This window comes from Emydura macquarii, unplaced genomic scaffold (genome assembly GCF_026122565.2).
Source record: "Emydura macquarii macquarii isolate MOO-44397 ecotype Brisbane River unplaced genomic scaffold, CSIRO-AGI_Emac_v2 contig_2768, whole genome shotgun sequence".
NCBI lineage: Eukaryota > Metazoa > Chordata > Testudines > Chelidae > Emydura > Emydura macquarii.
In genome coordinates, this window is record NW_027132905.1 from 3,126,388 (window position 1) to 3,139,366 (window position 12,979).

The 12,979-nt window shown below is 42.2% G+C and overlaps 1 protein-coding gene across 1 annotated transcript; it reads left to right on the plus strand.

The window, feature by feature from the left end:
* The first annotated feature begins 519 nt into the window (after nt 1-519).
* Nucleotides 520-12,414, plus strand: NMUR2 (neuromedin U receptor 2). The gene is made up of 4 exons (XM_067566796.1): nt 520-1,239; nt 8,419-8,503; nt 10,150-10,275; nt 12,155-12,414. The coding sequence occupies exons 1-4, from the start codon at nt 520-522 to the stop codon at nt 12,412-12,414; spliced, it is 1,191 nt and encodes a 396-aa protein (XP_067422897.1).
* Nucleotides 12,415-12,979: the final 565 nt, after the last annotated feature.

Sequence of the window (12,979 nt, forward strand, 5' to 3'; positions counted from 1 at the left end):
TGTGGCTTTCAGTTAGAGGTAGCTTTAATATAACTTTGTAAATGCCTTTAAATTGAGCCTGCAATGCCTGGTCTCTCATACTGCGACAAGAACAAGCATCTTGCAGCTGATCGCACATCCAGTATTTCAGATTCACACTTCTATTCACCCCACATTTCTAATTCAGTATATGCGACTCCCAGGGCAGCTGATCTGACTAGCCAGGACCTCCTTTATTATCATATAATCTGATGCATGTAGCTGGCCAATGACTATGTGTGAAAGGAGGAGCTTTCTGTCAATGGGAGTCCTCACACGAGAACAGCTGTTAAAACAGCAAAACCTCAACTGAGTCGAGCCATACATACTAACTTATATCTCTCAGTCAGTGTCTTTGTGCTGTCAGGTGTGGCAGGACTTCTGTGTGTGTGTCTCTCTTCCTTTCTCTGTTTCCAGAAGTGAGCAAATTGTAGCAGGCAAGCCTGAGTTAGCCCGAGTAAGACTGGATCTGAGTAGCGACACTTCCCAACAGAACCAACAATGGACTGGCTCACTAACATCTCATGGTTTGATCACCTACCTGTGAAGGAGGAAGTTTTCAGGAGCTACATAAACAGCACCGAGGACTACCTCGCCTTTTTATGTGGACCCAAGCGGAGCCATCTGTTCTTGCCCATGACTTTGGTGTATGCCTTGATTTTTGTGGTTGGGGTGATGGGCAACCTCTTAGTTTGCCTGGTGATAATGAAGCACAGGAACATGAAGACGCCCACCAACTACTACCTCTTCAGCCTCGCCATTTCCGACCTGCTGGTGCTGCTCTTGGGGATGCCCCTGGAGGTCTACGAAATGTGGAGCAACTACCCCTTTCTGTTCGGCCCCGTGGGGTGCTACTTCAAGACAGCCCTCTTTGAGACTGTGTGCTTCGCCTCGATCCTCAGCATGACCACACTCAGCGTGGAGAGGTATATAGCCATCCTCCACCCTTTCCGAGCCAAGCTAGAGAGCACCAGGAAGCGTGCCCTGAGGATAATCATTGTGCTCTGGATCCTCTCTGTCCTCTTCTCTCTGCCCAATACCAGCACGCACGGCATCATGCTGCAGTACTTCCCCAATGGCACGCTGGTCCCGGGCTCTGCTACCTGCACCGTGGTCATGCCCTTGTGGATCTACAACTGTATCATCCAGGTCACTTCCTTCCTCTTTTATGTGTTGCCCGTGGCTGCCATTAGCGTGCTGTACTACCTGATGGGACTGAAAGTAAGTCCAATTTCAACTGTGTTCCTTCCTCGTGTAAAAGTGCCCGCATCTGCTGACTTTCCATCAATAGACAAGGGAAAAGATTTCAAGTGATAGCCCCAGGAAACAATGTACCAAATTCATTCCTGGTGCAACTCCACTGTAAAGTTAAAACAGCTACCCAGGGGAGAAATTTGGCCCAATATATTTTAAGTCTGATTGTTTTAGGTCTCAGTTGCAGCTCACATGTGTTAGTTCCCCTATTGCAACAAATGCAGGATCCAGACTGAAAGGAAGATGTAAAAAGAGTGGAAAAAAAAGGGAGATTGTAGTGACTGAATCTCATGCATTATTTGCCTCTCCCCCTCTTGTGGCTTTCAAATTTCCACTGCATCTTTTCTCTTCTACACAGGCAGGCAATAAGTGTGGGAAGAAAAGGACGGTCGCAGATATTCTTTTATTACAAATTCACATGCAAACTGCCATAAATTGATGTGCTGCTTTACTGCTGCAGACAGCACATTCAGCAAATGATTTCTTTTCACAGAGTGAATTTTTAGGGAAACACATTTTGCTAGTGTTTGATATCTATAGTCCCTCCAGACACTAAGGTTGCTTGTGAATGGACATCATTGAATGAAGTTGGGGGGAAAACAGCCTATATCATACTGTACCAATGCACCTTTATTCACTGTACAACTGTGAAAAACACTGCTATTAATAATGATACTGGGGACCTGTATACTTTTTAATGTTTTTTTTTAATATAACTCATACACCTGCTTGTAACTTTGGCTGTAAGGCAGGAAACGCTGGCTTTCTTGACTTGCACAAAAAAACATGAGAAGCCGCATGCATGTATAGACCGTGACAGAAATCCCACTAAGAACAAGAATCAGCAGTCAAATGTGTGTTGCCATGTTAATACATTGCCTCAGCTATCTACTGCTCAGTGTGACTTACAGGAGGAGGGGGAAGGAAACACTCCCGTGCAGTATTAATGATAATCTGTGAAGATGAATAGCCTAAAAGTTGTAGCAAACAGCAGATCTCTGAAGGGGTGAATGGGTTAAACTGCAATGTAGTGAATATTGTGGGGTCTTTGCATAGTTTCACTCATCAGCTTTACCTGCATTTCAAGGCACACTGAGCAGTGTTTTCTTTATAGAGTAAAAGCTGAAAATCTAAAAACCAGGAATGAAAAGCCTGTTGCTTCTTGCCAAGAAGAACTGTAGCTACTCACCATTGCCCCGGTATTCCAAGTCATCACTCAATAAAAGAAGCCAGTGGCAAAGCAAAGCTCACACGCACAGGTTTATGAATCCTCCCAAACCTTTCTTCTGTTCAATCTCTTCATCATAAGGGCTGAATGTCATAAGAAGAGCCATGCTGGGTCAGACCACTGTTCCACCTAGCCCGGTGTCCTGTCTTCTGACAGTGACCAATAGCAGGTGTTTCAGAGGGAATGAACAGAACAGGTAATTAGCAAGTGATCATGTCCAATCAATTGCGCCTATTTACTCTGCTTTGTACTCATAATACACTGCTCCATTTTAAGCCACATCATCCCTGGCACAGCTCACTTGGCTTCAACGCGAGTTACGCCAGGGGAAAACATTCAGCTTTTAAATGGAGGGGATGGACAAACAGCACAGTTAGGTCATTTTCAGACACAGACCATTTACATCAAATCAGTGATGAGCAGGAAATCGGTTAATAAATCAGAGTGCCTGTCCCCTTCTGCGCATCATACGCTTATGGTAATACTGAGGTGAAACATTCCAGAATTGACCCTGCAACTGGCAAACAGCTCAGGTACTAGCAAAGGGGAGGCTGACTTTTGATTCTGATGTTTCCAGCCAGTGCTCTGGAGGAGGAAGGAATGGGGATTCCAGTTGGTTCCCTCAGCCCTGCCAAAACCAAAAATGCTAAGGAATACCCTGCGTTATTATTGCATTGCAGGAAGAAACAATGACCCAGGAAGAAGTAGCTCAGTAAATCCCCAGCAGGATTGCAAATTGGCAAGCATCCTGCAAAGTCGACAACTGTATTTATTTAAAGGGAACAAAAGATCTCTCCTCTTCATTGTAAAACACCGAGAGTTGAGTGGCACCTTAAAGACTAACCAATTTATCTGGACATAAGTTTTCGTGGGCGGAAACCCACTTTGTCAGGTGCACGAAGTGGGTTTCTGCCCACTTAAGCTTGTGCTCAAATAAATTGGCTAGTCTTTAAGGTGCCCCAGAACTCTCGTTGTTTTGCTGAAAACAGACGAACGTGGCTACCCCTCTGGACTTCTTCACTGTGAAATTCCTGTCCCCCAGCCCCATCGGACTGGTTATCTGTACTGCCAGGGTTTGATTTCCAGTCTCAGTGTCTAGAGATGGCTCAGTCCCTTGTGGGGAAAGCCAATGCAGCAGTCACTTATGGTCCAGTCTTGCAAGATGCTGAGTGTCTCCATCACAATGCAGGGTGCCCTCAACACAGCCACTTGCAGGCTTGGCCCCTTTGTGAGCAGGCACTCTGGCTCAATCGGGAACCTGTCCAGGTTGCTCTAGCCAGACGGCTGTTGGGTGCAACATATAACTGGAAGGATGATGGGGGGAATGTGTTGAAGGGCCTGGTAAGATGGGAGCGTCCTTAGGGAACTTACAGATACAGAGAGGAGCCACTTGGAAAGAAAAATCCCTGCTGTAAAAGGCATTCACTCGAATGTCTAAAAGAAAACTAAAAGCTTATCCAATATGAAGCAGTGTGCCAGGCTTTCCAATTTTGTGTTGTTGCTAAAATTATTAGGCCCATATTGAGCCATTTATTTTTAAATCCGAAATCTCCATTGAAATCAGTGGGGAGTTCTGCTCACAAATCAATGGGAAAACTCACTGGAGAGAAATACACACACACAGGCAGTTGTTGGTGTGCTGGATGGTTCTGGGGATTCATAAGGGCATATAAAACCTTTTGCCTCTGCCTCGCCAGATCAAATTCTTCCTAGGCCTGTCGTAGCTGAAAGTTATTGCCGTCCGATGGTTGTTTGATGTCATGGAAAATATATTCAAAACCTCAAAAATTCTCATGGAACAGAAAAACCGTTTCCCACCCAGCCCTTCTCAGATGCTGCAATGACAGTGGCTACGTGAATAACTTTACATACATACCTCTGAGCCCCACAGTCATAAAGGTGAAGGCTAATTCTGCGGGGATCAACCTGCTCTTGAAGTAACCACATAACGCCCATGGGGTCACCAAGCCTTTCTGTGGGAACATATTCCAGGATTTGGTCCCTGATCCCCGTGTCTGTCAAACAACATGCTGGGAAATGTTGTCAGGAGAGTAGTTCCAGGAGAATAATGGGCACAGTTATCTGATGCATATTGTATGCTAAACATTTTTTGCAGGTTTCATTGCCTAAATAATTTGGTGAACCTAAGTCATTCGACCAGCTCTATAAACTGAGCATATCATCGGGAGGGCGAGGGGGGAAGTATTGAATAGCTTATCTGAAAAAAAAAATTCCCAAAATCCATTAGCAGTGCAATCAACATGATAGAATGGCTCTCCTGTCACAAAACAGTGTCCCTGTCTGAGAACCTCCCATGATTGAAGACAAACATTGGGCTTAGGAGGCATTGCCTTGCTCCCATGGTAGCCAGTCCTCTGCCACCCCCAGCCACTGGAGAAGGTTGACTGACGAGTCCCCATCTGGACCCTGTCTCTCTCCATCATGGTAGCTATAAACGCACAAGAGAACCCACAAGAGGTGCAGTAGTCCACGAGGATATCCTTTTTTATAGAGTGACCCACAGAACAAAAAGCGTTATTACAAATCACCTGATCTGGAGAAACCATCACTAGAGGGAGAGGAGAGGTCTGTTTCCATAGCTCTCCAGTCCCTGACCCTTTAGTTGATACTGCCAATTGCTGTTGTGAGAGACAAGATGGGTGAGGGAATATCTTTTACTGGACCAATTTCTGTTGGTGAGAGCCAAGTTTTTGAGCTCCACAGAACTCTTCTTCCTTCCCCAGTTCTCTTATTATTATTTGGTGAACGCAGTCCGATCAAGGCAAGTGGCAGCGCTCTTATCAATGAAGACCTCCAGGAAGTTGAGTTATTTAGCATTCCTCAACAATGTGTGTCATGATTTGTGGCTGCCCACACTGACATAGTGGGACTATCTTCTAAAACGCCATTGCAGCACAAATTCCCAGCTCTCAAATATCCTGAGACCAACACCACTGCCAATTGCCATTATAACATCTGTCCACTGGAAATCAAACTCAGACCACCCAATTCACATCCCACTGGCGCTCCTAGATGCCGTGTTGACTGTGTTTTATAATTGCATAGACAGGCAAGCAAGACTATCAAACTTTTTATCAGATGACAACTTTTGATTACTATTAACTTGGGTCAGACTTGAACCAGTAATCTAAAAGAGAATGGTTCCAGTGGGGTTGTAACAGAGGGAAGAACTTCACACTATGACATTTGATTCTTAGTAGAACATTCTCCAATATATGAATATATGACTAAATCCCCATTTCCAGCTTCTTACTTCACACATTTTTTTATTTAAGCCTCTACTCTATCTATCTACTCATTTCTAAGGCATCCATCACTGCCTTTTGTCCGTCTTGATGGCTCAGTTTCTCCTTCTCTTTGATCCTTCCACCACAACACAGTGTCCCTGGGGAGTCTGAAGATTAGGCATCACAATGCTATCAAAGCCACGGCATAGAAGAAAAAACCCACATTCCTATGGTTTATTACTGAGTCATAGCAGTATATTCTCTATGGCTTTCAGGCATTCTTAGAATAAATGGCTATTGAGACTGAAAAACCACTAAAGGGAAACGAAAGCTTTTAATCAAACATTTAGTCATTTGTATGTTAGATATGAACCAAGTTTATTCATTAAACAACTTTGATTATGAGTAAAAAGAGCAAAGGAAATAAGGAAAAAACACAGATAAAATGATATTCAATCACAAGGCAATTTAGCTTTCCTATTTTCTTCCCAAGTGTGAGTCCTACCTGATAAATTGATCAATATAAAAACACGCCTGCCATTTATCACAGTTAAAACACTCTTGAAAAATTTATAAGATGCAATTAATTGTAAATCATGAAACAGAAAACTAAAATGTAATAAGTCAGGCCAAAAGAATGAAATATCCTCTTCTCACAAGAATATTTCACTAGTTCAGTTATTTTTGGCTTCTCTTTCTACATATATATTTTCCCATATAATAAAAGCTTAACTGCTATTCTTCAAGTGCTGAAAAATCTTGACTAAAATTTTTGGCTGAGTAGTCAACCATTAAAATCAAAACGTCTGTGCCCCAGTTAAATGGTCTCTACAGATTATTCTAGCTATAGCTGGTTGAAAGTTGTGTGACAAAACAGCATCTTCTGACAGAAAACTATTTCGTCAGAGTAAAAACATTTCATGGGAACATGTCAATTTCAATTAAACGTTTTATGGACAAGTATTGAAATGAATTGTTTCATTGTATCATTTTGTTTCAAGTGTTATATTTTATATATATTAGTAACATAAATATAATATATTGTCTATTACAGTGTTTCAATGTTCATAAAATGAAACATTTTGCCTTATTGAAAGGAAATGTTTTGACATTATCAAAAACAAACAAACGATTCCAATTATCAGGACAAAAGTTCTGATGTTTCTGAATTGAAAATATTTGGAATTTCTGGTTTGAGAGAAATTCATACTTTTTCTTCTAATTTGGAAAGAAAATAAATTTTAAAATGTTGCAGTTGCCCATGAAATGGAAATTCCATTTTCCAACCAGCTCAAGTTTCAGATAAAATCACGTCAAAAGTGGCTTCCCTCTGACTGACCAGTTAATGGCCTTTTCATCCTGAAACCACCAGATCTCAACTCCAGTTCATCAGAAAAGCACTCCATTAAGTATTAGATTATCAAGAGTTAATTGGGATTAGTTTTAATCTCATTAGTCATTTTAGTCTGTAGTAGGAAGAGACAACTGTGCTTTATCACCCTGTTTTTGTTTAAAGGCCAAGGGAAATGTGCTGAGAAAGTATTAACTTTTTTTGTTGTAATTGATTGGTGTGTGTTTGAATCTGGGCATGTGCTGCACTAGTATTCTCTGCTTGTTGGAATACAAGGATTTTACTCATCAAACTCATTCCATGCAAATTAGCCTAAGTAGTTAGTGTTTGATACAAAGCCCAATGAAGTCCATAAGTCTCTTTGCATTGAGTCACTCAATCAAGCCCCCTAGTCAGTATTTTTGAATCACAGGAATTTTGATTGAATGCATAGGACCTAGGAATAAAATAATAGTGGATATTTTGCAGGAAGACAAAACAAAGCTGAATTTTAATAGACTTTATAGCCCAAATCCTACTCTACTCAAGTCAGTGAGGGGTATTTTTTGCAAACTGACTTAGAAGCATACTTTAGATGTACATTAGTTGAGATCTAGAAAATCTATTTGTTTTTAACCTAAATCTTCACTAAAACTTTTGTTTTGCCAGATGAGATGTGGAACAAAACCAGAACCTTTTATCTGAACTCATACAAACTTCACATTCAATTGAACCTGCATCTGACCTCCCCCAAAGTTTGGTTTTGCAAAATCAAAACCAAATCAGCACCAAATCAAGCCCTACACCTTGATTTGCCCATTCTAGTAATGGAACAAAACTAAAAGCTTTTATCATACCATCCACATCCTTACTCTGTACTTTCTTGATTCAGATCAGAAGAAACCTGGATCCAAACTATCCTTGGTTTGAGGTTCATATTAGTAAAACCCAAACCAAACTGCCCGTGATTTGTAAAAGCGAAAAATTGCTCCTTGGCCTCTCTCTTCTACAGTCTCCAGAGTGTCACTCTAGAACCTTTTACGAGCACTACATTCCATTTAAAAAATGATTGTCTAGATATACAACATTTCTTATTTACTATATGGATGTCTGAAATCACTAAGACACTTCCTTCAAAGGCCGACTGAACTCAGTTAATGTCCTTTGTAAATCGCCAATAGGTGACACTGTACAGCAAGATTTACCGAGCTCAATATTGCCAGACTAGTTTACCATGGAATTGGCACGCTGAATTCTTAGTGTGGCCAGTAGGACTCCATAATGCTACAGAAGAAATCACATTGTTTCTCTCTGTCTCTCTCTCTCTTTCCCCTGGCCAGCTGAGAGGAGAGAAACCTTTGGAAGCAAATGAAATGGCTGTGAATATTCAGAGACCCTCCAGAAAATCAGTCACCAAGATGCTGTGTAAGTAATTAATCCTTTTTTCATACCTATTATTTAACATGGGGAAGAAGGTGCAGGCGGAAAAAAAGGAAGGTGCAGACAAAAACCTACAGAAGTTTAAGGTGAAGTCTGGGTTTTGTTTGACGAACAGTTCAAGTTAACTACAAACAATTTCCTCCCTAATTAGGCCCAATTGGATATCTCTGATCAAGAAAGGCTTAGCACTGTTTTAGCTAGAGGCTTATAGACCATGGGTCTGATGTTCATTGGGATATATGTGTGGGGTTCCAGGCTTGAATTAGTGGAGTTATTTTCCCCTCACGGGTAAGGGGCATTAGCAGTAATGTGTTCAAGAAGCAACTTCCTGTGTTATATTCATCTTTAACTTGTGCTATCAGTCGTGTGTGACTGATCCTTTGTTGTCCTGATGAGTAGTCAAATTCACTCTTGTTCACCTTCCAACAACTGCAAACTTCAGAAACAACCAACTAAATATGTGTTGTCTATATATAATCTTCCCCTCAACTCTCCAGATGCAGGCTGGTGACTGTCTGTTATGCAGGCATCACCTCCCCTGTCATCATATGCTGCACCCTTTCCAAAGAAAGCTCCTGCCAATCTATATCCATCATTTACCGTTGATTTCACTTGTGCCAACTTCTGTCAGAGCCCTCAACACCTCGTGGCAAGATGTGGAGCCTCAGGCAGGCCTACCACTTGAGCTCCAGCAGCCTACAAAGCCCAAACATCGCTCCCTAACTTAGTGTTGTCTTTAAAACGTTTACAGCCACCCATGCACCAGGCAGTCCCCACAGCTGGAACCGGAACTACCCAAAAAACCTAAACCACTCAACATATTTCAGGAAATAGCATCTCCCTGTCAGAAGGCTTTAAGACAACTTTAGCTTACCATTTGAAATCTGGTATTTGCATTCTGAATTCAGCCAGCATTTCTCTCCTATCCATCTACAAAGCAGTTAGTCTGCATTAGACTGACTCCGTAGACTCAGTCAGACTAGCAGACTCAGTTGACTGAGTGATTGAAGTAGTGGGGGATGGAGGGGGCAAATCCTTAACCCGGTTGGTGCAGGTCAGCATACGAGGGACCTGAATAGATGCCACCCAGTCTGAAAATCATACAACAATCCCTTGGGCTCGACTCTCTCCCCTGCAGGTTACAAGCAGTGCCCACTGGAAATTAATAATGAGTCATGAGCTTTGCTTTTGCCGTGAGAGAGGATGACAACTCAAGAGGCCATTATGTCCAAAGTCCTGCTGATAGCATGAATCCTGCTGGTTCCTCCAAAGTGTGCTTAGGATGAAGTGCTGTATCAGCTAAAAACCACCTGTTTGTTATCAGCTCCACTAGAAACTCATCAGAGTATTTTAAAAAATCAATGTTTCCTGCATGCGGACCAGAGAGAAATTGGTGGGAAATTTCTCTTTCAGTCTGAAGTTAATTTTGCAGAGAGCATGGCAGACAGCAGAGGGATAAACAAAGATTATGAACCAGGTTACTGAATAAATGAGGCGAGGATTCCCAGTGGATAAATACTTGTAGCTACCTGGGACTTTTCATCCTGCTTACTGAACCTGGTTTAATCAAATCAAGATACCAGGCCATATACTTCTGTAACTCTCTTTCTTTTCCCCTTTCTCTGAATCAGTTGTTCTGGTGATGGTATTTTCTATATGCTGGGCCCCATTTCACATTGATCGTCTCTTCTTCAGCTTCGTTGTAGACTGGACTGAGCCGTTGGCCAATGTGTTCAACCTAATCCATGTGGTGTCAGGTAACTGCCTTTATTAAGGTTTGATAATCAGGAGAACTGAGGGAAATTATATTTGCGAACAGGTTGGTTTTTTTCAGACAACCAGTGAGTAAATTATTCACAAATATATTGATGCTCAAATGTTCTTCCTCAGTTATTAGAGAGACGAGGTGGGTGAGGTAATATTTTTTATTGGACCAACTTCTGTTGGTGAAACAGACCTGTTACACAGATCGTTTTCTTGTTCTTCGGGCCTAAAGAAGAGCTTTGTCAACCAAAGGATTGTCTCTTTCACCAGCAGAAGTTTATCCAATAAAAGATATTACCTGGGACCAACACGGCTACAACTCTGCAACCATTCCTCAATTATATTGTTCAACTTTTTTTCCAGTGTCACTATTAAATAGATTATTATACTTTATTATATTTATGCTATCAAATGGGTGCTAGGAGTTTCACAGAAACAAGTCAAGATGCTGTCTTTGCCTCAAAAAGCTTATCGTATAAAGTCAGACCTGATGTAACGTGGGGGTAATAAGTAAATAAACTGGGAATGAGAAAAGGAAGGACAAAAGTAGCAATAATGCAAACACAGAGTTGCTCTCTTGAAGCAAGACCTCATTTAAATGATTCTATTAAATACGTTTTCCTTGTATTAAGGATACTGAATTAGTACTTAATTAGTGAACTAGAGGGTACTTTATGCAGAAAGGAGAGAAAAGGAGACACAAATATGATAACCATATTCTGTTCTCAGTTAACTGGTGCACAATTGGAATGACTCCATTAAGTGTGGATTTACACTAGTATAGCAAATCAGAATTGGGCCCCATATATTACAAGATCTCACAGAGTCATAGAGTTTAAGGCCAGAGGAGACCACAAGATCATCTAGTCTGGCTTCCTTTATAGCACAGGCCACCAGAACCAGCCAGCACCCATACACTAAACCCAACAACCAAAATTAGACCGAAGTATTGTGGCTCACAGGAGACTACACTATTATTGTATTATGACCTGGGGGTAAATTCCTTCCCAATCCCACATATGGGGATCAGTTATATCCTGAGCATGTGAGCAAGAACCAGCCATCCAAGCACCTGAGAGACAGAATGCCCAGGGCCACTTCAGAGCCCTGACCCTCCCTGCTCAATGTCCCATCTTCAGCCACGGCCACTCCTGATGCTTCAGAGGAAGGAGGTAAAAATCCCTCCCAGAATACATTGGTGCAATGCGATATCAGTGCAGTCACACCCAATTATACTCCAGAAGCTGGATTTTGCCCATGTGTTGCTTGTCAGAAGGATTTAGGGCTACACTCATTGACTCAAGTGTGAGTAAGGGTTGTACAATTGGGCCCACAAAGACTAATGGCCAAAGAGTAGTGGTGTGAGCCTGCAGTATCTCCAGTGGAGATGATGGAGTTACTCTAGATTTACACCAGTGAAACAGAAGGCAGAATTTGGCTGTAACACTTAGTTTTTGCCCCGGGATCTTCTCATGGAAAGGGACTTCTAAAAATGATGTGCTGTCATGGGGCCAAATCATCCAGCCCCTGTGTGTGCCAAGCTAAGGATTTAGATTACTGCCAGCAATAACATTAAAGATCTAGTTTCTTCCAGGGAGGAATGATCTTTTCAGCCGACCATGGCAAAATGTTGAATGTGGTTCCAGAGTGTTAATTACGAGGTGGATCGCACCAATTCAGCATTGATGTTGCTTTTTCAGGAGATTTCTTTCATAGTTCAGACTACTCTTCCTCCCACCTTCTGATCTGATTGTTTTATAGCACCTCTGGAACTGTGTATCTCATTGCTACATTACGAAATAGAGACTCTGTCCTCTGAGCACATTCCACCCGCTAATTAGATTTCTCCCACACTTTGCTTTTCTCTCTCAGGTGTTTTCTTCTACCTGAGCTCTGCTGTGAATCCCATAATTTACAACCTGCTTTCCCGTCGTTTCAGAACAGCTTTCCTCAGTGTGATCTCTCCGCAGTGCAGGCACCGGCATGCCAAACATCTCACCAGTGAGATTCCAGCCCAGCAGAGCATCTCCCTGGTGGGGGACCATAATCTGATGGACTCTGCTGAAGATGCAAGCTCCCTGTGCATGCACAGAACATCTGTCTGTAGTTCTCATCTTTCTACTGGCCTATGACTTTCTTTAGTGCTATAAGGGGGACAAAAGTCAATGAAAATAACTTTTTTTCTTAAAAAAAATAAAATAAAATAGCCAGGTGTCACAGGGTGTGGGGGCTGCAATCCAGACCAACAAGGGGTTGTGTCACTTCTTTCCCTGTAACCCAGGGTGTCTCACTATGCCTTGCTGCTGTAGCTCCCAAGTAGGTCTGCTCACAATCAGACCACCAGCATGCAAGTCACACGCTAAGTGTCTGTGTGCTAGACAGCCCTGGTTCAGCAGCTCTCACCCTAGCAGCCTGTCTACAGCTTCACTCTGGCTTCCACCAAGTGGGGCTACAAACCGCAAGGTGACCCCAGGGTACTCCGCATCCCAAAGCTGTGTAATCTGTGTCAATCAGCCCCCTCCTAGCGAGTTCAGAGAAATAATAAGGTTCATTCCTCCTTTAAAGAGACAAAAAGCACATTACAGCTTATTAACATAACTGGGGTAAATACATGCTTCCCTCTAAACACAGCCCTGAGTTGGTTTATAGTGAAAATAGAACAGATTTATTAATAATAGGACACAGGTTAAGTGAAGC

Excerpts from the sequence above, each read along its gene's own strand:
- NMUR2 (XM_067566796.1), top strand. The coding sequence starts at position 520 with ATGGACTGGCTCACTAACATCTCATGGTTTGATCACCTACCTGTGAAG. Across the intron at positions 1,240-8,418 it reads ACTACCTGATGGGACTGAAA|CTGAGAGGAGAGAAACCTTT; the intron begins GTAAGTCCAATT and ends TCCCCTGGCCAG. Across the intron at positions 8,504-10,149 it reads ATCAGTCACCAAGATGCTGT|TTGTTCTGGTGATGGTATTT; the intron begins GTAAGTAATTAA and ends TCTCTGAATCAG.